Genomic DNA, 25,084 nt, shown 5'->3' on the forward strand with positions numbered 1-25,084 from the left:
ACAACACGATCTAAAAAAGCGGAGTGGAAATGGTACTATATACGTACATATTTATTACTATATACGTATATGAGTTTACGCTTCAAGTTTAGTCAATTTTGTTGTTCTGTTTCTTCGTCTTGTCATATTTTTCGGTATCTTTTAACTTTTATAAAATTTACCGCATTAAGAATAAATAATTTTATACGTGTATAGGAATAAATTTAAATGTATCGCTATACGTGTATCTTATCTTTCAGATACATGCATGCTGTCAATAATAAATGTTATAAATAGTATTATAATTAATTGCAGCGTTACCAGTAACGTTCGTTTCAATTGTACTTATGCAAAAATCAGCGTAGCTGTCGTTACAACGAACATACGATTCCATCATACACTATGTATGCGTTATCAGTGATATCGATAAAAATTACAGGACGTTATATACTTAAACAAGAAAATCAGAATTTCATAGCATTACACTATACATAACATTAAATAATAATAAGTACTTGAAATTCTGTTATAGATGTAAACGCGACTATCAAATGTACGGTATTTACCAAAATATACCTTACAGGGACTCGTCTATCGATTTCTTTACTCCCTGACATATCGATTAAAGCAAACAATGAAATCAAGCTAAATGTAATCGACAAACTCGTATCGATTTATTATAAAAATTATTTGATTTGGAATTTTCAAGTTAGCCAAGTCCGTGTAAACGAAATATCTTTGTTTCTTCAAATTATAAAATCAATAAGAACGTTATAAATTTGATCTTCGCAAGAACACGTCGAATGGGAATAAGGTTAGAAAAGTCAATCATCTCGCAGTAAAACAGAAAAATCGTATATTCGTTCCTATAAGAAGATAATTGAAAATTAACGCAGAAACTACGAGAAATCTTCTTTGATTCCCAAAACGGAATTTACCTATTTTATGATTACGACTACGATAATCTTGTATTATTCGGTATTCTCATATGTTAACGAGAAACGTATTTAGACAAAACGCAGAAAATCTTGTACAAAATAATTTTATTATAACAGTCGGTTGGTCAAATAATTAGAAAGTAATACAAGGTATTTGAGATTTTTCAAAATTACAAATCATTATCGAAAAAAAGTATGTGAAATATTCAAAATACACCTTACTGTTATGAAAACAACATTTATTTACGCAATATTATAAAGTAAAATGCAATAACACTGCTGGAAGCATAAATAAGGATCAACATCTGAATAATGGGACATATATATGTATGTATAGCTATATCAAGCAAAACAAAGCTTCAAGATACGTATATATATGTGTATATATGCATATATACACAAACACATATATATATGTATGCAATATGTCTGTACCGCACAATTTTATAGTGCAGAATTTCTATCATTATTTACGACAATCATTTTCATCAACGTTATCTTGCATCTGATAAAATCAAAAACGAAAAAAGAAAAAAAGAGAAAATGAAAGGAAACAGTAACTTCGTTATAAACAAGGGAAAAAGGTTCAAATGATGTGTAACGTGAAATTTGAAAATCAGTTTTACAATCTTTGTATGTTTGCTTTCTGTAAAAAAGAAAATAATTTTCAGTTAGATTCTTTGAATTAAAAATTAGCTCCTTCTTTAAATAAAATTGGAATTTAAGTTGTAAAGTTGATACGTACCCGTCTATATAACGTTGTAATTATTCGAGTTATCACTAAAAATCAGAATAAACAATTTCTTGCGGTTTCTCAAATTTAATCGGTCGATAATATGTCAACGACTGATCCCAGCCTCGAGGTGCCGTATTATAATTGGCTAAGTTGTGAACGCTAGCGAGTTTTGGTCCTGTATAGGTATCACTTTCATAAAGCTTTTTACCTGAAAATGAATAAATTAAATTTACAAAAATTATACATTCCCCTTCGATCGCCTTTGTACCAAACATGTAACTACGGAGCAGTTTGAGCTACACACGAGGGTAGACTAACAAAGTTTTGCCTCCGTTGTGATGTTTCAGAATCCAGATGAAACAACTTCTCGATGTGAATTTCGCTTTTCAGTGCTTCCGCGTGCATCGTACAATCAAGACTTGGCACCTAATGATTTTCACTGTTTTCGAAACTAAAGCAACACTTGAAAGATCCGCGTTTCGGCTGTGACGAACAGGTGGAGATTGCCGCGAAGGAAGATACGTAACTTCAAAGGTAAAAACTAAAAGTTCCTTTCCACTGTTGTTTCGTCAAGACGTGTTCTCGCGTTCGTTCTTTTTATCCAAGCGGAGGCAAAACTTTTCGATATTCGTTTCGATCGCTATCAGCAATATCGTCATTGGATTTTTCCACGAGTCAAATACCAAGAAACTGAAAAATTATTTACACTAACAAAGATATCGAGTGTACATTGATATTTCCAGAGATAATACAAATATTCAATGCCCGTGAGTGGATAGAGAATAAACTAGAATGAATGAAATACTTTGAAATAAAGTCCCGATGTTTTTAGTATTCTTCGGATAGGACACAAGCTTTAAACGTTATTCTAGAAGCTTTTCTCCACAAATAAAATATTCCACTTTTACAATTACACGTACGATCTAAAGTAAAACTAACTATTCGCTATTTACTGCCCGGAATGGTATTTTATCTAGCGTTGGTAGCCCAAGGATGAATGTTCGTGAAACAGGCGTAAAATGTAAATAGTTAGTTGTTACAAGAAAATAGAAGCGCATGCGAGTTAAACTTGCCTACATCCGGACAGATGTCAGTGAATTTACAGTCCGGCGAAACACCATGCAATAAGTTGTCGAGGACAGGTGTGCTGCGCAAATGCTTAATAGTTTCCAAAATATCTTCTTGGGAAGCTATCATCGAGAGTAACAACGACTTCGCTTCCACAGGCACTTCCGACTCTGTATTCACAAATTTCCCGTCACCGTTGTTGCAGAAGTTTTCTACTTCCTCGGAAGTAACAGATCGACGCCGACTGGAACACTCTTCGCGATACGTCGACGAATATTCTTGATCGCCGTTCATCATACTCGAGGACTCCGATTTTTCTCGGTAGATTATTTCTTCGCTGTAATCGTTCATCTGGGAGTCGGTTTCGTCGGTCGTGTACTCTGTATCATCGGTAGACACGTAACCATTGTTACAGTGGTCTTGAAGTTTTACGAGTTCCTCGTATCTTTGTCGCTCGGTTATTCTGCGTTGTAATCAATTAAAATGATATTGCAATCCCGTGCGACCAATGTTCAATTAAAATTCAATAAACGAAACTCTATTCTAATAAAACGTAATTAAATTAAAGAATTAAGAATCGCTTATACCTTTGAACAGATTGGTAATTTACTACTGGTAGAACTTTATGCATAAGTACTGTAGTATTTTACTTATACTTGATGCTTGCAAGCATTTGCTTATTTTTACGTATACACATGTGCAATCATATTATAATTCATATTATAATTCAATATGAGATATTACAAGAACGATTGAAACGATGAGAATGGCATCAAGTTCAAAGATACCGAGAAAGCACATTACGCGCGAATCGAAAAACAAAACGTTGTACAGGAAATAAAAGGGAAGAGCAACGAAATTTAAATGACATTGTGTCTCACCTCCTGTGTTCTTCCTCGTTGTTGTATTTAACGGAATTTTGCGTCTCAAAAAATCGCGTTATATCGTTATCGAGAGGAGATTGTCGTATAATTGGGATAACCTTCGGACTGAATTGTTTGTATTGCAGAACAGGTCTACATGTTTTCTCGAACTCTTGTATCAACTGTTTGACCGGAACTGGCGTGTATTCGCTCTCTTCGTTATCGATATCTTGCCGATTATTCACGAACTTCCCCTTGTCGTTAATCGTGCTCTTCACACACTCTGTGATCCGTTGTTCTTTCATATAATTTTTCATCTCTTTGTTAGTAGCGTGCTGCGTGTTAGAAAAATTAGATTTATTCAGCGAAGCTTTGCTATAATTGTGATTGCGTCTGTTAGTAGTCATCGATGATGTCGTATTCTCGTTAACGCCATTTCTGCTGTGATAAATGTTACGTTGTTCGGTATCAGGTTCGAAAGTGATTCGACGTGATTTCTCAACTATCGACGATCGAGATTTGTCAAGAGGGAAGTCATTGTCAGTGCCAACGGCTACTTCTCTCAGATAAATCTTTTTCACTTCGGTCTGGTGGTTGCACTCTTTACCGTTACATCGATATTGATTTCGGCCTGGAACGTTTGCAGGAAACTCTAATGGTTAAAACGTACAAAACTCTGCTTCGTTTTTCGATTTCTAAGACATTTCCGGTTAATTAGATTCGACGCCTTAACGTTATCGAGAATCAATCGTTTGACACGTAACTATAACCGCTTAGAAAAGTTTAGGAAAATTGAACGTAAACGCGCTTTAATCCGCGTCTAGTTAGCTTTGATCGGTGCAAAGATATCGGTTGGCACCGATGTACAAATAGTTGTTTATTTTAGATATACAACTAAAAAGAACGCGGCGGTAGTTTCGCATCGATTGAATAACATCGATGTCGTTTGCCAATTGAAGTCATCCAGGTCGTTGAACCTTAGACAAATCTCAAGCAGACGTGTCTAACATCGACTCGTAGGTATGTATAGAACACGTTGATCATTTTAATGTCTTAGAACGATTTTTTTAGCCGGCTATATCGTAATTTAATCTGTAGAATTGCATGGAAAGTAAAACAAGATCGAGAGAGTAGAAGAGCTTAGACAGACCAGAAATAGATACGGAGTAGTTTACCTCGAACTTAAGTCCTTGGAAATTGTTAGATATTTACTCATGATGCGAAAACAATTCGAACAAACGAGAAAATAGCGTGGAGCGTTGCCAAATAGAAACGAGCCAACTAGATTGCGTAGTAGGATAAAAAAGATATATCTTTGTTCGAAAGTTGCGTACCTGTTGCAGGTGGATTTGTATCATCCAAAGACAAGTCTACGGTAAAAGGATTATAAAATGATTTTTCAACGGCTGGCTCAGGTACTATAGATGTAAGAGGAGGTAGAGTTGTAAACTTCGAACTGCCATTCATCTCCTATTAATCGAAATTCAATTTCGTTTAACGTCCGTTTCGTTTATTTTAACGCGCTATGTTGTTTGCAAAAGTATAAACCTTACCGGTTTACCAGGATACATTTTCGGCATACCAGGAGTGCTCGGTATCTGTGGTTGATCTTTGTCTACGACCCATTTTTCAGATCTTTTCCTACGTTTCGCAAATATTTCAGCACCTGTAAATCGATTATACATATTGAAAAACGATGTTTCTTCGAAAGCGTAATAGAATATCATTGATTCGACCAGATGTAACGATATAAAATCGTTAATACGTGTAAATTACCACGGCCTCTTTGATTGTTTAAATCGCGAACAATATCAAAGAGTTTCTCAGGATTCTTCGGTACTGGCTCGATATTCACTTCTTCTCCCAAAGCTTGAATACCGTGTATATCCAACACTTTTCCATGTGGGTTCATCATGCATTTTAGAGGAATTTTCTCCTATCGAAACGACATTTTCAATTAGATACAGTTGTGCATAGTATTGGTATATTAACGAGTACGATGATATTATGGTACACATATACATATACGATTACAGTTTGTTAATGAGAAAAAACAGAAAGGAGTACTTTTGCAAGGAACATATCGAAACCGTAGAAACGAGCGTTCCCTTGCATATCTATATCTCGCTAACCAGTTTCATTTTGATAGATATTTGAAACACAATTTACAGTAAATCACATAAACAGTAAGTCACATAAACCGAGTTGTACAAATATTACAAACAAGAAAGGTCATCTCTCGACAGATATACGTCTGTTAAGTTTTTACGTGAAAGAAATTCCGCGTTAATCAAGTAGGTATAAAGTCAACCGCGCTGAAGATAAATTTAAGCAATCCAATATAATCTTTAAATTTGTAATACGCTTGCTTGTAATTATGAATTATCGACGATCGAATGCTATATTTGTACGGTAGATTTGCTAGTGCTACAGCAACCAAATGGAAGTTATTTTGTTGCTTCTCACGTTTTTAGATCACCGAATGTACAATGCAATTTTTTACATTTCTGAAATATAAGAATTTATCGATGACATAACGAGCAACAAATATTCAAGGTATATACGTATTTAACGGTAATAAGAAAAGATTAAAATTCGTAATAAAAAGATTAAAAAGATATATCTATCAAAATGACATTCGTTATTTCGCCATAAACGTAACGAAAAGTATGTATGTAAAAATACGCACTGCAATTTCGAACACACACCACTTACTCTATGAACAGGTATCAAAGGCTCTTCTGCGTCTTCTACACCTGTAATTCATCGATTTAGACAATTGAAACAAATTTTAATAAGATCTATAGATATTCGCAACGTATCGCGCATAGGTGTGGGCTGAAAGGGGGTGTTGTTCGTCAAATTCAACTTATTAAACGTTACACGCATATACGTACAGTATACACGTACTTACCATTGCCGTCGTGAATCCATTTGACCGATCGTTTTTTTCTGTTCACATACATAGATTGACCTTTACTTTTCATATTTTTTACATCGCTCAACGAATGCGAAATTCGTCGGGCAAGCTCAACTTGATCCTCGACTGTCGGATGCGATGGCGCATAAAAATACGAAGACGCAAACATTTTTCCTGCGTGCAGAAAATTTTTTATATTTGTTATCAATTATATCGATTACGACGACGTAAAGATATTATGTACAGTATAAACGTTATCTGTTAAAATTTAATATACGAATACTTTGTATTGGCAACTTACTATTTTTGGATTGCATAATTCCCTGAGAATCTGCGGCGGGTGTGAGTAATTTCTGCAAATTGACCGGTGTACTTCCATTGCTCTCCTTCGAAATAAAAATAAGTCGGTTTAATAAAAATATTGAGAAATAAAAAAGTTTATATAAATCTAAAAATGGTTTAAGAAGTACTGGGAATATATAAATACGATAAAAGTAACGTACAGTATAATACGTTACAATGGTATTATATATATAGTATGTTAGTATATAGAGCTGTGACGTTTATTTTGATTGCGATGATCGCTAATTGTTTGGAATTCTTATCATCGGATTATATCGAATAAATTACAACGAAAGCGAACGTTCGTTTTTCTACTTTAAGTTTCTGCCCCGCCTATTTAATACGAGTTTCACTTTGTTGACAGTTGAATGCGTTTTAGCTAAGTGAATGCATTGTTGGTATTTTTCGTGAAACCTTGTTGCAAACAGATTTTTGTATAGTACACGTATTATTGTTCTCACAATTCTTACCTTAGCGCAATTATTCTAGCTTAATATGTATTTCATATAATATTTTAATAAAAGTTACTCGTAAGAAATTAATACTTTGAATATATGTATAACAAAGCGTATGATTAATATCAAAACTTATAAGAGTAAATGATATTACGTTTAGAAATATTACAACTAAAGTTTGATACATAGAGTTATTCCTTTGTAAGAGATTAATTAATTATTTGTAATTTTAATATATTGTATATTCATTGTTCCAGAGCTGTGCATCTTAAAACGTACAAATCTGATGAAACGAACTGCATTTGTAATAGAGTAATTTTAAAGAGATAAGATGGATGTAAACAAGCTGACGAATATAACCTGGGCAAGTTTACAGAGCCACGGTCACGAAGTTATTATAGGTTAATTCCATATTCACTAAATAGTACATATATGTACGTGTATAAATATTTCTATTGTCCGGAAAAGTAACCATCAAATGTCTCGCAGGTACGAGAGAATCTCATTTATTTTGAAATGTTAATCGTTGGGCGATCATGTTTTGTAATACAAGATAAAGCGAATATAAAGTGAACACAAAGAGAGTATACAGAGATAAACGCGTCTGTTTAAATAACAAATGAATATTCTCAATTCTAAATAAATAAACTTTTCGAAAAAATCTAGTTTAATTTTACATTAAATAGGGCAATTTATGGGTCGTAAAATCTTGATTGCTTTTGTGATCAAGGCATAAAACGCAATTTGTCAATGGAAAAGTGTAAATGATTTATTTCCTAAACTGAATTACTAAAACCGCGTTAATCGCTTAAATAACGTACCTTTGTAATAGAGAAAGAACGAGGGACAGAGAAGAAAGAGAATTCAACGTAAATATTTGTAAATGTATCGATCATCGTCACTGTGCTCAACACGAAGCTAAGTCATATTTAAAGAATCAAATATTAATTGCTATTATTATTCTTAACAGTCTTATCCGTATCGCAAACATACCAAAGACTTCGTTTCAGCGATCATAAAGTAAATACAATATACATACTCACCATATCGAAATGCAGTATTTTCGAAGTAAGATGCTCGAGAAAGTTCCTCTTCACAGGATCGTGCCTATCAGAGGGCTTAAAACCACGGGAACGTATTACAACATTGTCCGCAGAGACGCTTCGTTGCAGGTAATTGTTTCCTTGTAAATTACCGTAATTCACACTGTACTGGTACTCTGCATCCTTTGAATTTTCGGACGCGACTCTGTACGAACTGTACGTGTTGCTCAAAACGTTCCGCTTCGTGTTATTGTGTCTGCCGAAATGGTAACTGTTTAGTCTATGTTTTCGCGCAAACCGTTCAATCTTCGCTATATACTTTGCTTTCTTATAATAAATCGATCTTTGAAAATCAATAGAATAAAAAATATATTGATATTACTCCCGTAACTATTTTTAACGTAGTTTCATCGTTAAATGGATGAAATTAAATTTTGAAGTTCCATTTCTGGTACGAAATAAACAATCGTTTCTTTTTTTCCATAACGGGTGCTAACGTAAATTTTAAACGATATTATTTTGACAATTGAAAAATATAATAACGTATAAAAGATTATACAAATCATAAATACCACAGTATAATTTGTACGTATATTTAAAACGAACGTAATAGCACCTTCTACTTAAAATGTTACTTAACTTGAAACATTTTAGTACAAAGATCGGCTCGATGGTTCCGATTAATCAAGACACAGCGTGTATAGTTAGTAAAATTATGCGTAATACGTATTTATAAAAGAAGGAAGAAGAGCGAAACTGTGCAAAATTCAACGTCTCGTAAATGATATTATTTGAACGAAACGTTTTTCAAGAAATTGAACGCATAAAAAATATTGTATCTTTATTTGTTTTATCATCCGACAAAAATAAAACTTTAATAAAAGATAAATAATGTATACAAATGTAAAAAAAAGTATGGACAACAAATCCGATGTATATATATATGACATCGGATAAATTCGATTTCTTATCGAAGGAAATTGGTTCTCTTCCAAGCAGCCAATTAATTCCGCGTTGCAGTATTGGCAGCGGTACAATAAGGTTCTGTGCAAAAGAAATGCTAAATTTATCTGTTGTAACGTAATACGCAGTAACAGTTCGAGCGTTTGCGTTCGGGGTATACTACCAGTGCTGTATTTATTAGAAAGCAAGTTAATCGAAAAAATATTTAGACAAATCAAGACTAATTGTAAACTTAGAAGAAGTGAATCAATTAATATTTATAAAAGATCAAATATCGTAGTATAAAATATAAGGTAAGAGTGGAAAGAAAGTTGTGTTAGTAGAAGATTGTAGATAATTTAGTCGTAAGAAAAATAGTTTTATCAACGTTGCATTCGTAAATATAAATATTAATTAGAATTTATTAATATCAACGAATGATCGATAAAGTTCGATTGTTTCATTTCTCGTCGAACTTTTATTATATTCCGTGTTTGAATAATATCGTATAATTTTAATTCCGACTTGTATCTTTTTACAATATCGATAGGATCGGAAATAATTAAAACGAATTACTGTATTTCTATAAAGCCTATAACACGAATTATTCTCAATTAACGTCAGATCCTCCGGAATCATGTAAAAATGTATTTGAGACGCTTTAGAACATTTTTCCAATTTAATATCTTTTATAACTTAAAGTAATATTACCGTGTTAACATTCTAACTACGAATAACGTGATCGATCTGTTGCTTTAAATAGATTATTCGGCAGAAGTTCGAGTGTTTTAAAACTGAACGAATTATCGAAGGGAATATCCCCACCGATCGAAAATAATGCTAATGTCTAATTCAAAACAATTTTTATTGTCAATTATACGTGAAGAACAAATTTTCTACGATTAACGCTATTATTTATCGTTTCCTAATATTATGTAATTAAAATATTTTTCCACTATCCTCGGGAATATAAAGAAATTTACCAATGGCTGACGTTAACCATTGATATTTAAAGTAATATTATTTAAAATTCCGTATATTTCAGACTTTAAAGACTCCAAAGAAGGGTCTCAAGCGATACGTTGCCTGTTTAATCATCGAAGCATCGCACGATTAAGCACAGTTTGACTGAAATTACATTTTCGTCGCAGGATATAACCCAAAACTTTCACAAAAAGTAAGAACGCGGTGAGAAACCTTTTTTTCTCGCTAATTTTCTATTTCTTCGTAATTGCCTTTCGAAAAGAAAGAAGGAAATGAAAATTTACTTATCGAACGGTGCCCTCCTCATTTCGACGTTCTATGCACAGTTCGCTCGTTCCTTTCCTCCTTATCTTGAGGCGGTTTCCCTTTTTCGCGACAATTCTTTTGCGAATTTACGTAACCCGCGAGCGTACTATACTCCGAACGAAGTGGACTGTACGGAAAGTGAACGAATCTCACGACGAAGGCTCCCTCGCCATGAAAGACAAAATCGCATCTTACAAAATGTTCCCTGGCACGCACGGACTTGGCCGGTTAGGCACACACAACCGCGGCAACTTCGTCAGCGCGGCACTTAGTGGCTAGCGGTCACCAGCATCGTCCGGTACTGGCTCATTCATGCCCGAGACTTACAGCAAAGAAACCGAACGCAGAATAGATATTTATTTTTATATCAAACAGATTATCATAAATTTCTTGCAAACGTGACAGAAAATTTCATGCTCCAGCTACATCGTTCGACAAACATTTGCTTTTTTTTCGATTCACCTACATACGTAACCGAATCCTCTTCCAATGGAGTCGCCCAAATGCTCAATCGTTCGAAGGACAAGCTCGATGCTTGGTCAAGCTTCCCTCGTTGCTTCTACCTTTATTTCTTAACAATCGAAACACTATGATTCTTCTTCCTTCAAATTTTTTTTTCTTATCTGTAACGTTCACTTGAATGAATTACTGCATAAGCACAGGATGCTTTATAATAGCGCCTAGCCGTCGCTATACCAACTTCCCGACTGCCTTGAGTCGTCTTCGGTAAAAATAGACTATCAGAAAGCGACACCTTAGAAATCAGTGGCTGTTGCTGTACACCACATAAGTTATAGCACCTATTCAATGCCGTCACAATTTCTCTTAAACAACTTTATCATTTTATCATAATAAACATTATCGATATGCAATAAACGATAGAAGCCGAAAAATTGTCTGACGAGAGATATCTCAGATAAACGATAATCTGTTTTTCTATTTGAAACGGCCGTATGTCAAATAATAAAATTTATATCTAGAAGATTGAAATATATCTTTGGAATGATACACATTTAAATTAATAAAAGTATATTGTTTTTAACTTTAGATCAATAATTACGTAATTTTTTTTTTCGTTATTTAGAACTATAAAAACATTTATTATACGATACATTGAATTCTGACAAAGTATTACTTCGTTTATAAAATTAAAACTCTATTTATTGTCATATACAATGTAAAATTAATTATATTTAGTCCCAATCGTCACTATTGATATCTTGCACGATATCTGTATTTTCTTTAGGTAAGTCAATATCCTTAACGTCTTTGCTAACTTTCAGCTTTTTCCTTTTTGATCTACAATGTTTCTCAGGCTTTTCCTGATCGGATTTTATCCTCATATCAAAATCACTCTCATCGCTGCTTTCTTCTTTATCTTCTTTGCCTTTCTTTAATTTTCTTATAGTTGGTAAACTATATTCAGCGATATCTTCGTTCTTCGTAAGTAGTTTAAGTTTCTGAGATTGGTAGATTTTTATCCAAGATTCACAGAATTTCGATAACGATGTACCTTGCACTTTTATCTTGTTCTCCCAGTTCTTTACCTCCTGCATATTTTTTAAATCAATTACGGTTTTATTACGTTCTGTTTCGATATATTTCCTGTTTTCCTCAATTTTATCTAACAGCTGTTTCATTTTTCTACAATAGTTTGCTATGTGACATTTCTTTAAAAATGCCTTTAGCTGAAAACAAAAACGAGTAAGCGTGTAAAACCTCCGTTCGAAGTGTCATATTTGCATTAATATAAAAAAATCCGATTATAACGAATGAATTAAGATTAATACTGTCAACGTTCGTTCGATAAAAATAAGAACATATAGATACAGTATGTACTATTGAGTTCTGAAATGTTTATGGATATTACCAAGTTGTGTCTATGTAATTCATAAATTTCGATATGAGTATCAAATCAGTGCTTCAAGCTTTTAATATCTGCGTTATCTATTATGTATATAGTATACATACTATAATTATACTTTATCACTTCATCAAATGAAAATATCCATAATTAACAACGGACAATATTAATTTTAGTTTATTTATAGTATAATAGTATAATTTCGTTTATTTAATTTATATCATCTATTCAAATATAAATAATTGACTTACCTGTATTATACATGGTATATATAAATCCGGAAAATATACTGTATGACTATCTTTCGCAGCATTCTCTAAGATAAGCTTATATATTGAATCAATAACATTGTCTTTAAAACCATTTTCCTGTAATTGGCTCTTGGACATCCTTAAGATACAAATGAAGGGTGTTGGCTTCATTGATACTGCCTTATGTTTCTTATTAAAATCGTAGGAATTTAATATCTGCAAACATAAAGAATCTTATAATATACAAAAGATTTAAATATTGCTATAGTGACGTCAATTGTAAATGGATTCATATACATTGAAAAAAATGGAAAATGTTTTTGTTAAACATTTGGTGAAATTGGTGCTTCCAACTAAATATTTGCGTTATTTATCAAAATACTACGATTGATTTCTAAAATTATTTTTCATCTTTTCTGACAAAAAACTTTAACACATCATACCTCTAATAAAAATGGTAATACAGGTATAAATGTTCCAGTTTCCCTAGAAATATCTATTAACATTTGTAAACAGTGAAATCTCAGGGGATAATATTGTTGCGTTGGTATTACTTTGATAGTTCCTATAATAATCTGTAAATACATAATAGATGTTAAATATTTGATTGATAAAAAAAATTATAAGATTGAAAATAAGAATACACACTTGTACAAGAGGATATAAAAGTGAATGTAACATGGAATCACTTTTTGATAAATATATCAATTCTGACCAAAATCTCAATGAATTTATGTACTGCCAATTGTACACAGCTTGAAAATGTTCCTGCAAAGCATTAGATATAGCTTGATTTATTAATAAAACATGATATTAACAGAAAAGTATACGTAGTATTTTACTGTAAATAATATTACCTTTCTTTTTAAAGTCATAGCATTTCTTAAATGAATAGCTAACTGTCTAATATATAAGAAAGCGTGATTGTAAGCTAAATTACTATCAAGCAGATATATTTCAACTAAAGAATGTCTCATAAAATTTATTGCAGGTAAAGTTGTAAGAGATACAAATTTAGAATTTTCAACATATTTTACATACATCGCCTGCAACATATTAATTTAAAAATATTAACTGTACCTTGCTATATTTTTATTATATATATTATAAATACCAATTAAAATTCTATTTTTACCTTAAATAATGTTTCTAAAACAGATTTTTGATTGCTGGTCGCAATACGTAATATGCTCAAAAAAGAAACAACACGAACAGTTTCTTCTCCAGTTGACCAAAATTTCAACAAAATCTTCAATAATGGCTTAGTTAGCGATGAAAATGACTGTGTATATGGTAACATTTGATGTAAATGTTTTAAAAGGATTGTGAGAATACTAGACGATGTTACATTTCGTAAAATCTATAAATAAGTACACACATATATAGCTACAATGATTAAAATCCACCATACTCAATATTTAAATATTAGTAATGGTATTTACCTTAATTAAATCTGTTAAATATAACTTGAGAATACTTTTTACTTTTCCAAACCGTTTAAGCTTATGAATTTGAGATTGAGTTTCCGAACTCAGTTTTAAATAACGCTTAAATGCATCCGGTAAATACAGTACACACAGTTGTACAACTTCATTAAACACTAAAAAATATTTTAATTGCTGAAGTAGAAAATACATTTATTCAATATTAATATTGAATGTTTAAAAAACCAACCTGCACCACCCTCTACTTTATATTGTACGAATGTTGGATCAGCAGATTCAGCTACAGTCTCTAATGCAGCATGGAAAGCTTCTACAGCACATTTAATCGTTTTAGATGATCTGGAAAGTTATATATATACAGATGCATGTAGTACATATATACAAACTAATGCAACCAGTTTAATTAATAGTGGTATAAAATGAATTACTAATATAAAACAGTACTTGTCTTTTTGAATGTCTTCTTGCCATGTTTTTAATAATTTCAATGTGACTTTTCGTTTGTCCCTTATTTCACTACCTTGATCCATTTCATAATCACTCTCATCGCTAGCAACCTGAAATTTTATACATATAAAATAATATTTTTCTATCCCCTCTTATTTTTTATATCAAATAGTTCTGGTTTCGTTAATATATGAAGATATTTTATTTTCATACCTCTAAACGACTACTGGGTATATGTTTTGTATCTAATTCATTTAATGAAGATTTATCGTCATCATTAATATCATCATCCTCGTCTGATATATTAAATTCTAAAAGATTTTTATCATTTTCTTTTAAATATTTATAAAACTCAGGATCTGTATCCTTCAATCTCATTAAAGATTTCTTATGTTCTACTGGATCCATTTCACTTTCGCTACTTCTAGCATCATCTTCGTAAGTATTTTGACCTATTGCATAATATATAAAGTTCTGTATAAATAAAATATAATTTTTTGTGACTTCTGAAGAAAATAAAGTAATATTTGTTTTATAGATATCATCTTTTTTTATAATATATCCAATGCATAAGCTTTTTCAGAAGCTAAGTATGTATAACACATGGTAGAATATCTATGTTAATGATTAAAATTAAACCGAATTATAGTATGTTATACTTTTCAGAGATGTTATACATATATAAAAAAAAAGTTCTTTTTGCACATTACTAAGAATACTTAAGTATAAAAGATACACACACTATGTCTTTATATTTAATTACCTACAACACAGAAAATTTTTACTTGTTCCTTCTTTAAAATTATTTAACTTACATAAACATTCAATCAGAATCATAACTACAAAATAAAGCATCGTTGCAAAATCACTATTAAAAAATCGACACAATATTTATAATTTAATATACGCAAATTATATACATGTCACACACGTATCGTCCTTATATAATTTAAATTCAAATTCCCTTTAATCCCACATATTTTGATATATCTAATTTTCATGGATTATTCACAATTATCCATAAAAATATTTATCAACGTTTTAAAGTAATTATTTCACCAGTGCCCAAATTTCCAATGTATCTTTGAGGATAACGTATGATTTTGGATATCTTGAACCAAAATGATATAAAAACGCTGTTGACTATTTACTTTATTTAATTGTTTTTTTCATTCATTAGTACCTTGTTCATTATTATCATCGTCATATATTTCGTCGTCTAAAACTTGATTAAAGAAGTCATCCATAGTTGCATCTTTTAATTGCTTTCTCTTCTTTGTAACAAGTTTCTTTGCTTTTCCCTTTACAGATTTTTCCTTTTCTATTTTCATGATTTAACTGCAAGCAGAAACGAGCTAAACATAAGTTTATACATATGTACAAATAAATTTCAAGAAATAATATTGATACAATAAATATAACCTATAAAACTTCTACTTCTATTTTCTTAGTTCGATATTATGTTCTTATAAAACATATGATACGTACCATATAAATAAAAGGAAAATGAGAATACTGTTTATTTATGTTATATTATATTTTTGGCTTTTAGATTAAAATGTTCACGATTCTAGCTCGTTTTAAACGTTACTTCAATTTCCCACGTGCTTAGCTTGGTTAATCAATAACACATTTAACACAACATTTAATGTTGGTAACTGTAGGTACCTGACATAACTTTTGATGTTGATAAAATAGAAACCATCCCTATCATCAAGTACTTTCAACGATCTTCACTGATTGGACGAGGAGGTATCTTTTCAAAAAAATCTTTTTTCTAAAATTATCATCGCAACAAAGATATCTAATAATACATCTTCAATACGAATAAACAATAGAAGAAATAAATAAATTAATTTTTCGAAGGACGGGAAGTAATTATTTATTACTTCTTTGCACTTGTAAAATTATTATTCCATTTGAGTTCGCCTAATGCAGATGCATTTATAATTACATAATACTCATATAATAGTTAATAAATTTAATATTATTTGAATTAAAAATTAAGAAAATTTACTACTAAATGTTCGAATTATTATACCGATAATTAAGATGTCGTACATTATTATAATGTATATACGTGTTTCAAGCAATCGCTATGTTCGTAGATTTTGTAAAATCTTGTTCGCAAATAACATGTTTCTTTCCTCAATATACTCTTCTATTTTAAGGAAAAATACCTATATTTTAACAATGATTTGCCAAAGAAAAGAAGTCTTAAATAACTTATTAGTAAGCAAATTCATTACGTAACAAACTGTAGAAGAAATAGATTAACAATGTGCTATGCACGCTACCTAAACAATGTTAGTAGGGTCATGATCTCGATTACCATCAACAGGGGATATTATCGATACGATATAATTTTTAAAACATTGGAAACCCGAGTTTAAAAAAGATGTTAATGTAACGTAAAAAGCTGATATATAACGAGTAATTAAGAAATAATTGAGATTAAGACAGTCACAGAACGATAATAATGCTTTGTTCAGTGTTATCCTACGAGTTTTTACAGTAAACATGACATATGCATATATATTGTACATATATACATACAACTACGAAACATCGGAGACTTCTGTCCATTGGCTTTATATTTCTCTAAAAATCGCTGAATTTTTTTAAATATCACTTACAATTTCCGATACGTAAAAAGATTTAAATCTTCGTTTAAAAAGTAGGAAATGATCTTGAAGTATCAAAAAATACAAGTAACAGGAAAGTTTCGAATACTGCATTATGCGTCAGGCTTATCATACGAGATTCTCATACGAACTAATTTTCTCTAACGTTATCACTTATGCCGACTTATGGAATTATCGACAAGTTTCACTTATTTACGTATTTTATCCTACACAATTTAATATATGCTCATATATGTATTCATACATGTGCGATGTATTCATGTACGTATCTTTAATGGATACATATAAGAGCCGTTGAAGTGTGCGTTTAAAAAAAGACGGAATATGAAAATACAGAAACGTTGAGATGATTTTTCTTAAATAACATATGTATTCGCGAAATATCAAATTGACATTAAATTTTGTAAATAAAATAGTAGTCTTTTATGTCAAAATTTGGAACAGAAGCTAATTTACTATTGGAAAGCGTCAAGCTTCGTTCATCCCAAGCAGTTGACGAAATATCTTCGAAAGTGCTGTTCATGATCTTACTACGGTATTTATTTAAATAATTATTTACTTTAATTATAGTAAATAACCTAGATAACCTTTGTTGATTTTTGTGTAGATACCTAATCGACTAAATAAAGAAAGTGACAAACAATTCTTATATCGTCATTACGGTCCTTAAATTTGACGTTCATAGACGTCCCATAGCATACTGAAAAATAGAGCGTATCGACGATAGATAATAGAAGAACCGCGTCATTAAAATATATGCAATGTTTGCCAGAGAGATAGTTGAATCTACAGCGTTATCGTTAATTAAGAAATTAGTATGAAACCGCCGCTTGGAGCTCCTATTGCGATTAAAGTACGTAATGATGTTATGGATGTATAGGACACAGAATTAAACGACATCTATAGAAAATCGACTGCTTCTTTAAATTTTGATACGAAAGAATTCACTTGATGCGGTCCACTTGGATATTTTCTAAGTAAATTCTTCTGTGAGACACTCGCTCTGACAGAAAAATGAAAACGACTTGAAGTTGTTTCACTTGATTCGAAAAACAAAAGTTTGTTACATTTATTCAAAAATATATATTTTATAAGATATAAATCTTTCGTTGTTTTGCAACGAACGTGACAAATGTAGTTGAAACTTAAAACTAAGAGAAACTAGATACGCATGTACGTAGTAAATATTGATTTTCAAAAGCCGTTTGAAAAACGTAAATCTATTTTACATTCTATTATACGTACGTATATTCTTTTCTGTTTAAAAAAAAATTTTGAAGTCGAGTTCAAAATGAGAATAACATCTTATAGCAACTTTATACGTTATGTGCACTTAACCAAAATATTAAATTTGGCATACGAAATGTACAAACAATCTTGCATACGGCAGTAGTATAATTTATTGGTTTGCCCACTCTTGCGAGGATAATTAATGCGCGTTATGAAACACCCTGTCTGCCGCCAATGCAGCGTCTGACACACTGAAGGTTTACATACAGTGGTGTATCATGCGTTTTCCTACTCTTATAAATTCTTCCGACGTATCTTTTATGACATCATTGTTTATCTGTAATATCGAGAAAACCATGTAATATTGAAAAAAATGGGAGAAGACAGCGATTTATAACAATCCGTAAAGTCTCTTATCGTCTTCGTTACGTTTTCAAAATATACAACATGCACGTAAACTTACGTTAGTTAATTATTGTCTGTATGTCGATTATAATTTCCAGAAAATATGGCAGAAAATTTTTCAGCAATTAATTCTTTTCTCTTTTTTCTTATTTTAATTACAGTTTAAATTTGATTCAAGTGAAATTTAAGCTGTAAATTAATTAAAATTAAATTTAATTTAATTAGCTTATAGTAGATTAGTTACCAATGTACCGACACCATTGCTTTCTACGAAAATTAAAATAATATTTGTATCAAAGAATACGATAAAAAAAGAAATCGATACATGTTTAAATTACATTACTCTATTGGTAATGCTTGCTTTTAGATGACCAATCCAATAGATGACACGAACGTCCAATAGATAAACGTTTGTTGATCACTTCGTCAATAATACGAAGAGCTTGCGATTAAGATGCGACGTGTTGTGAAATTAAGACGTGTCGCAGAATGCAGTTTAATTCCATTCAATCTTTATTTTTAGCAACCATCGATATATTTAGCATAGTTTAATTCGAATAAGATGCTATCTTCATTGTCGCGCCTTTACCACATACGGCCGTGAAAGAAACATCGCGCGTACATACTCACGTGTCCTCGGTTAGCTCGAACTTACATATATAAACGATACGTGCACTCAGTTCGATGACTAAAACAGAATCGGATGGAGTTATAGCGCTTCACTGGGTTTACTTTGTTTCGTCGTTCAACAGAAATTATCTGAACGTCAAAGTGCAACGTACTATAGCAACGAACGAAATGAATATTTCCAAATCTGATCTGATCGATCAGTTAAAACACGCAGGCAAACTCTGGTATCTAGTTAACCCCTATGAGACGATTTTCGAATTCCCACACGAAGTTCCCGATTATCAGCAGCAGGTAACCACATTTATATTTTATAATAATATAAAGCGCGAAACGCGTCTCTTTTTACCGTTGTTACCGCAAAATTATTTATATAATTAACGAATAGTAAGTTTTGCATATTTTTGCGTTAAATTTCAATACGGTATTCGATAAAGAAGACAAAATTTCGTATGTTGTGAAGTTTACGAAATAATGTGTAGATACATACATTATCGATAACACTGTAACAAACATAAACATTGCATCAATTAAGATAAGATAAATGTATACGTAGGTATGGTTACCATTTTTGGTCCTTATCGTATTTGAGCATATTATACTGGCTTTTAAGAAGAAAAGATTCCGCTTGAACGATCAAGTGACTTCCTTGTCTCAATGGATATTGCAAGAAACTAGCCGGTAAGCATAGGTAATTTTTTAAATGTATCCGCAATTACCGCCCGTTGCAATTAAGAAAAACAAATTTTAAACATTGGTACGATATTATGAAAATAAAGTGCAACGATAAAATAAAATGTTTCTTTATGAATTTCAATGGTAATAAAAGAACAGTGCTGTTATATTTACGTATATCGTTTTAGGAATTACGAATTGCTTCATAATTATTGCTTCATATATAGAACATATCGATTTACAACTTTTCGATAACAGCATCTAAAACATTTCTATTGCTTAACAAGTACAAGTACAAGTAAAATTGATAAATTCTTTTAAACCGATTTATTTACAATGTTTGAAGTGAAAGGCAGTTAAAGCAGCTAAAAGCTATATCTTGCGAAAACTCATCTATTATTTTCTTTTTAATTTATAATTGTCTTTATAACGGTATTAAGACAAACGTTGGGGATCTTCCCAAACATTTTCAAAAGAAAGACACCGACGTTTTTTCATCTCCGACGGATATTAATGTAACGACTCAGAGAAGTCAGGATGAGAATATTTACCGTTCGGTTATCGAGTAAATTAATTAGCGTTCGTCCATCGAAGAGTCAGTCATCATTTTGTCTATCGAAGAATCATCACTTGTCAACCGAAGAATTTCATATCCGTCGGTCAATTGTCAATATCGAAATCGAGTAAGATTTCAATAAATCATTTTATATCGATAATCTACTTTCGAACAACTTCAATCCTCTCCCGTGCCAGTATTCCCGCACATAGCAGGTTAGCCAAAGGTGGAGCTTATCGCCAGTTGCATTAAACGTCAGTTGACGCTACCTTCTCGTCGGCGATTAAATAGAACGTAACAATCAGAAACCTTTAGTAATCGTACAATTTAATTTTATATTTACTTAAACGCAGATATAGTAGCACGGTATAAAATACGAAAAAAGGCACAAATTCCGTTTTCACATAAACGATGTAAAGTCGTTTTGCTTATCCACTCCAATGAAACAAAAATTAGATTTTCTTAATGGCGAATATGATCGTTTAAAGATACGTCCTACTGATCTTAATGCGTATTTTTAATCGACACGGCACGTGGTGCATTCCCGTTGATGTGCGCTACAAAACTGTATGCTTTCATATGGTCTAGTAATCGCATCAACATATATTACCTGTCATCTTATCCGAAGTATCATCGTATCTTTCGACCGAAAATCGCGATCAAACTTTGCAAATTGATAATAACACCGAAATAAGTTCGATTATTTTTTGTAACTGAATTATCTGTTAATTAACGTCTCGACGATGAAGTTGGTGATCTGTCTCTAATATCTTCAACGATACCTTCCAGTACTCTCTTCCGTGGTGCCGAATATTACGCGTACATCGTAATTTACGAGAGATGTCGCTGGTGGAATCTGCCTTGGAACTCTCTATGGACTTGGTGTATCACTGCCGTGGGGGTGGATTTCTGTTACTATTGGGTTCACCGCAGTAACCACGGTTAAATTCCTATCCAACCATGTGTGTGTGATTGTCCATCCTCTACTTGACAAATTTATAGTGTTTCTCGCCCGTTTACAGAGATACACTTTTTATGGGCTCAGCATCAAGTACATCATAGCAGCGAAGAATTCAATCTCGCGGTTGGTCTGCGGCAATCCATTTTGCAACACTGGTGTAATTTCGTAAGTATCGCTCGTGTTACATACAGATATGTTCCACGCTACGAAATGAAAAAAAAGAAAGGAAATTCGATGTTTCGCATATCTGCCATATTCGCCATTTATATCACTTATATCGTTGTAGACACTTTTACACTAGTCAGCAGGATGGACAAGTCAAGATACTGTTTTTTCTCAACAATTTTACCAAACTAAATGTGTGTCGGAAATTGAACAATTATTTTCGTGACTCAAATCGAAACCTCGTATTTAGTACGAGCAATGAAAAGTTGTAATATTTCCCTTAAAATCAATTTATTGTCAACAAGGTTGAAGTTAGTAGAGGTTTGATTCTTTGAATTGGTCCTAGGCAGATTAACGTACGATTTTTGTTCAGGAGGTGAAAATATATTCAACGAAAATTTCGCGATGCTTTAATTTTGTTGTTAATCACATCTTTGTAAATTATGACGTAATTTTGTAATTATAAATGAATAAATAATCTTGCATAAACGTTATAACGTTATAGCATAAACTTTCTCTAAAGATAAAATACCGAGTATATATATATATATATACAATATAATAATAAAGTATCGAGTATAAGAGGGCATGCGTTGATATTAGAATATGAGAATCGAAATATGACATTATCTTCAAAAATTAGCAAATGTGCAAAAACGTTATTCCACGTTATATTACAGAGATACATGTGTGTAATCTGTTTACAGATGTTATATTTACCTCTTGCATTGTTTATACCGCCATCGCATTTCATCGCACATAATCAGTTTAATTTAATTTATCAATTATGGATTCATACGACTGTCATTGATGATCTTGGACCGTTCGAGTTAATATTCAACACACCAAAACACCATCGTGTACATCATGGTAAAAGACAGATGGATTTTATATTATATTAAATGATATTGTTAATTATTATTATTATCAACTATAATTATTATATATCGTGGATAGGTTGCAACTTATATTGCCTGGACAAAAATTACGGTGGCGTTCTCATTATATGGGATAAATTATTTGGAACATTCATGCGAGAAAAAGAAAAGGAAGAGATAATTTATGGCTTAGTTGTTAGTGCTCGATCTTTTAATCCCCTGTATTTACAGGTAAGGCCATGTCTGTTTAGACCATATCTCTTTATCTAACCGTTAATGAAACGAACGGTCATTCTGTTACATAAACTAACAATCAGTTATGCAAACACGTGTTCGATTGACATGATTTCAGAGCTAATTTATATTTTAACGAACCGTAGTAATCCATACTTTAATTCGTTCATTTATAGATTAATTTGTTCGTACGTCGAATATTTTCAATTGCACCGATATAATTTTGCCTCTAATATACCGACGCATGTTGTTTATAGCAATGCATGTTTGTTCAATATACGTTCAGATATATTTAGTCCTGTATATGTAACACATTCGTATATAGCATAACGATTTCATTTGTTAATATAAAATATAATAATTTTGAATTGTTATAGACATTTTACACTGCAGAATTAATTAAAAAGATTATACGGATGTCAACTTTTATGGACAAGTTAGGTGTTATCTGGAAAGGTCCTAGTTGGTTTCCAGGTATTCCTCGCTTAGGTCTGGATAAATATAAAATTAATGTAAGTTTTATATTTTATACACTTTTACGTTGTTGCCACTGCATTATCATCGGTATTACATATCGTTACTGTTATTATTAGACTCGACTCACAAATGTATTTGAAAAAAGTACTATCTCCCGTTGTACACTGCATTATTTTCCGATACGTTACCAACAATATTTTATGAATAATTCAACCGATAGAAAGAGAGTTAGATCGTATGAAAGTACTTGTATGAAAGTAAAATGAGCTCGCTGCAAACGTTCGGACGCATCGTTCAATAATATTTACGAATATATAATTCGCTTTTAAGAATACTAATGGATTTATGTAATTGGTATATAACAGCGAATGCCGATATGACACAAGTACTAGTTTGAATCACCAACAAGACCACATAAACCGGTTTGGTTTTACTATGGGTATTCTTCACCACATCATCGCTGAATCTCATAACCATAAATACATTTATTTCAAAGCACGTTTATGGTAATAATATCATTGTCGTTATTTCCAATAGGTTACATCTAGGATTAAATATGATAATTATATACCGCAGTGGCAAAACATTTACGTAATTATACACTTTTGCCTAGTTGTTTACCATCATCTTCAAATATACGAGGAAACACAGGTGAGGATCGTAATAATTCAATTATCTTTGTTTCGTTATATGCTCGATTATCTTTGTTATATGTTTTGTTGTACTTGTCCATTTTTAAAATATTAAATACTTTTCTATATAGGATTTAAGGACCGTGTCATCGGGATTTATCGTTATTAATAATTTGCTTGCTCTTACCACTATTGGTTTACTATTTGATAAATCAAAATATGCTGGAATTTTGGAATTCATTCGATGCCTTATTTATTTAAGTTTCTCCAGAATATATTGTTCAATAAATCTATGTATCTATTATGTATATGTAACTTCGTTTTGCATTTGGATTTTACATTTTCTTCATACAGTAAAATCGAATTTTATAAATGTGGGAAGATATAGGAATTAAAGTAACGTTACGGAGCATGATGACAATATTTGCACATGAATTGCGTATTTACACTATATATGATTATCTTATCACATTGATATTTATGTGATAAGTAATACATTATTCGATATCATTGTTGTACGCGTTTTACAAACAATAAATATCGTGGAACATATAGAAATTAAGTATTTATTGATATGACCGTGATGGTTTATCCATAATTATCCTCGTTTGAATAAAAAACTGGCTATATCCTGTACATAGGTATATTCGCAATTCTACAAAACGTTTTCACAATTAATATAGAAATATATAGATAATGAAATGTCTTTCGTATTCAGTATTCGTTCATTTCAGAGTATTATATGATCGTTACATAAAAAGGTTGAATAAATTATTCTACAAGCAATAAGAAAATAACATTAGTTTTTAAATACGATTAATATAGTAATCAAAACTATCGTGTATTTACTACTATATATATACTGCTGTTATATATGAAAAAGATCGTGAACAAGATCTATAAAACTTTGATTTATAACAATCAGGTTTCTACCTGAATTTACGTCATTGGCCTCCTTTAAATGTTCGTTCCATTGCGATTTTATTTCCAACAGGTTCCCTTGGTCTTTTGCATTC

At 31.6% G+C, this 25,084-nt stretch overlaps 3 protein-coding genes and 1 long non-coding RNA gene across 9 annotated transcripts; 2 read left to right on the forward strand and 2 right to left on the reverse strand.

Moving 5' to 3' along the window:
- Window positions 1–1,139: 1,139 nt before the first annotated feature.
- LOC139990228 (uncharacterized) lies at window positions 1,140–11,390 on the reverse strand. 4 transcript variants are annotated; one of them, XM_072009301.1, is made up of 13 exons: window positions 11,047–11,390; window positions 8,497–8,600; window positions 8,345–8,419; window positions 6,806–6,890; window positions 6,499–6,678; window positions 6,300–6,340; window positions 5,361–5,520; window positions 5,138–5,250; window positions 4,919–5,054; window positions 3,603–4,215; window positions 2,727–3,184; window positions 1,663–1,861; window positions 1,140–1,563 (listed from the first exon to the last, which is right to left on the reverse strand). In XM_072009301.1, exons 3-12 carry the CDS (start codon window positions 8,345–8,347, stop codon window positions 1,698–1,700), a joined length of 1,953 nt encoding a protein of 650 aa, XP_071865402.1. In that variant the 5' UTR covers window positions 8,348–8,419; window positions 8,497–8,600; window positions 11,047–11,390; the 3' UTR covers window positions 1,140–1,563; window positions 1,663–1,697. The 4 variants fall into 4 exon arrangements, with proteins under 4 accessions (XP_071865402.1, XP_071865399.1, XP_071865401.1 ...); XM_072009298.1 differs by having other exon boundaries at window positions 11,043–11,390; XM_072009300.1 differs by having other exon boundaries at window positions 11,039–11,390.
- Window positions 7,540–8,609, forward strand: LOC139990231 (uncharacterized). Its single transcript, XR_011800526.1, has 2 exons — window positions 7,540–7,702; window positions 7,791–8,609. It is a non-coding gene; the product is annotated as an uncharacterized lncRNA (long non-coding RNA).
- Window positions 11,391–11,711: 321 nt separating the features above from the next.
- On the reverse strand, window positions 11,712–21,586 carry Noc2 (Nucleolar complex protein 2). Of its 2 annotated transcripts, none has more exons than XM_072009302.1 (12): window positions 21,504–21,586; window positions 15,767–15,921; window positions 14,797–15,035; window positions 14,581–14,693; window positions 14,366–14,475; window positions 14,134–14,291; window positions 13,827–14,051; window positions 13,549–13,737; window positions 13,340–13,459; window positions 13,135–13,266; window positions 12,692–12,907; window positions 11,712–12,264 (listed from the first exon to the last, which is right to left on the reverse strand). In XM_072009302.1, the coding sequence occupies exons 2-12, from the start codon at window positions 15,912–15,914 to the stop codon at window positions 11,770–11,772; spliced, it is 2,145 nt and encodes a 714-aa protein (XP_071865403.1). In that variant the 5' UTR covers window positions 15,915–15,921; window positions 21,504–21,586; the 3' UTR covers window positions 11,712–11,769. The 2 variants fall into 2 exon arrangements, with proteins under 2 accessions (XP_071865403.1, XP_071865404.1); XM_072009303.1 differs by lacking the exon at window positions 21,504–21,586 and adding an exon at window positions 16,072–16,341.
- LOC139990230 (alkylglycerol monooxygenase) lies at window positions 19,040–24,626 on the forward strand. 2 transcript variants are annotated; one of them, XR_011800525.1, is made up of 9 exons: window positions 19,040–19,784; window positions 20,047–20,171; window positions 21,511–21,662; window positions 21,744–21,847; window positions 22,555–22,717; window positions 22,805–22,956; window positions 23,337–23,471; window positions 23,553–23,821; window positions 23,974–24,070. XR_011800525.1 is itself a non-coding variant. In XM_072009304.1 (9 exons), the coding sequence occupies exons 1-9, from the start codon at window positions 19,548–19,550 to the stop codon at window positions 24,461–24,463; spliced, it is 1,446 nt and encodes a 481-aa protein (XP_071865405.1). In that variant the 5' UTR covers window positions 19,052–19,547; the 3' UTR covers window positions 24,464–24,626. The 2 variants fall into 2 exon arrangements, 1 of the variants encoding a protein (XP_071865405.1); XM_072009304.1 differs by lacking the exon at window positions 23,553–23,821 and adding an exon at window positions 24,200–24,626 and having other exon boundaries at window positions 19,052–19,784; window positions 23,974–24,087.
- The last annotated feature ends 458 nt before the right edge of the window (window positions 24,627–25,084 follow it).

This window comes from Bombus fervidus, chromosome 8, assembly GCF_041682495.2.
Source record: "Bombus fervidus isolate BK054 chromosome 8, iyBomFerv1, whole genome shotgun sequence".
Classification (NCBI taxonomy): domain Eukaryota; kingdom Metazoa; phylum Arthropoda; class Insecta; order Hymenoptera; family Apidae; genus Bombus; species Bombus fervidus.

Bases quoted from the DNA above. Each gene is read 5' to 3' on its own strand.
- LOC139990230 (XM_072009304.1), top strand. From the start codon at position 19,548: ATGACTAAAACAGAATCGGATGGAGTTATAGCGCTTCACTGGGTTTAC. The intron at 22,718-22,804 runs GTAAAAGACAGA...TATCGTGGATAG, and splicing joins ACACCATCGTGTACATCATG to GTTGCAACTTATATTGCCTG. The intron at 23,472-23,973 runs GTAAGTTTTATA...TATTTCCAATAG, and splicing joins TGGATAAATATAAAATTAAT to GTTACATCTAGGATTAAATA.
- Noc2 (XM_072009302.1), bottom strand. From the start codon at position 15,914: ATGAAAATAGAAAAGGAAAAATCTGTAAAGGGAAAAGCAAAGAAACTT. The intron at 15,036-15,766 runs GTACTAATGAAT...ATTATGCAATAG, and splicing joins CGATGATAATAATGAACAAG to GTCAAAATACTTACGAAGAT. The intron at 13,460-13,548 runs GTAATATTATTT...AATGCTTTGCAG, and splicing joins CTATGACTTTAAAAAGAAAG to GAACATTTTCAAGCTGTGTA.
- LOC139990228 (XM_072009297.1), bottom strand. From the start codon at position 10,577: ATGAGGAGGGCACCGTTCGATAA. The intron at 6,679-6,805 runs GTAAGTTGCCAA...TTCTGCACGCAG, and splicing joins AATTATGCAATCCAAAAATA to GAAAAATGTTTGCGTCTTCG. The intron at 5,251-5,360 runs GTAATTTACACG...ATCGATTTACAG, and splicing joins AAACAATCAAAGAGGCCGTG to GTGCTGAAATATTTGCGAAA.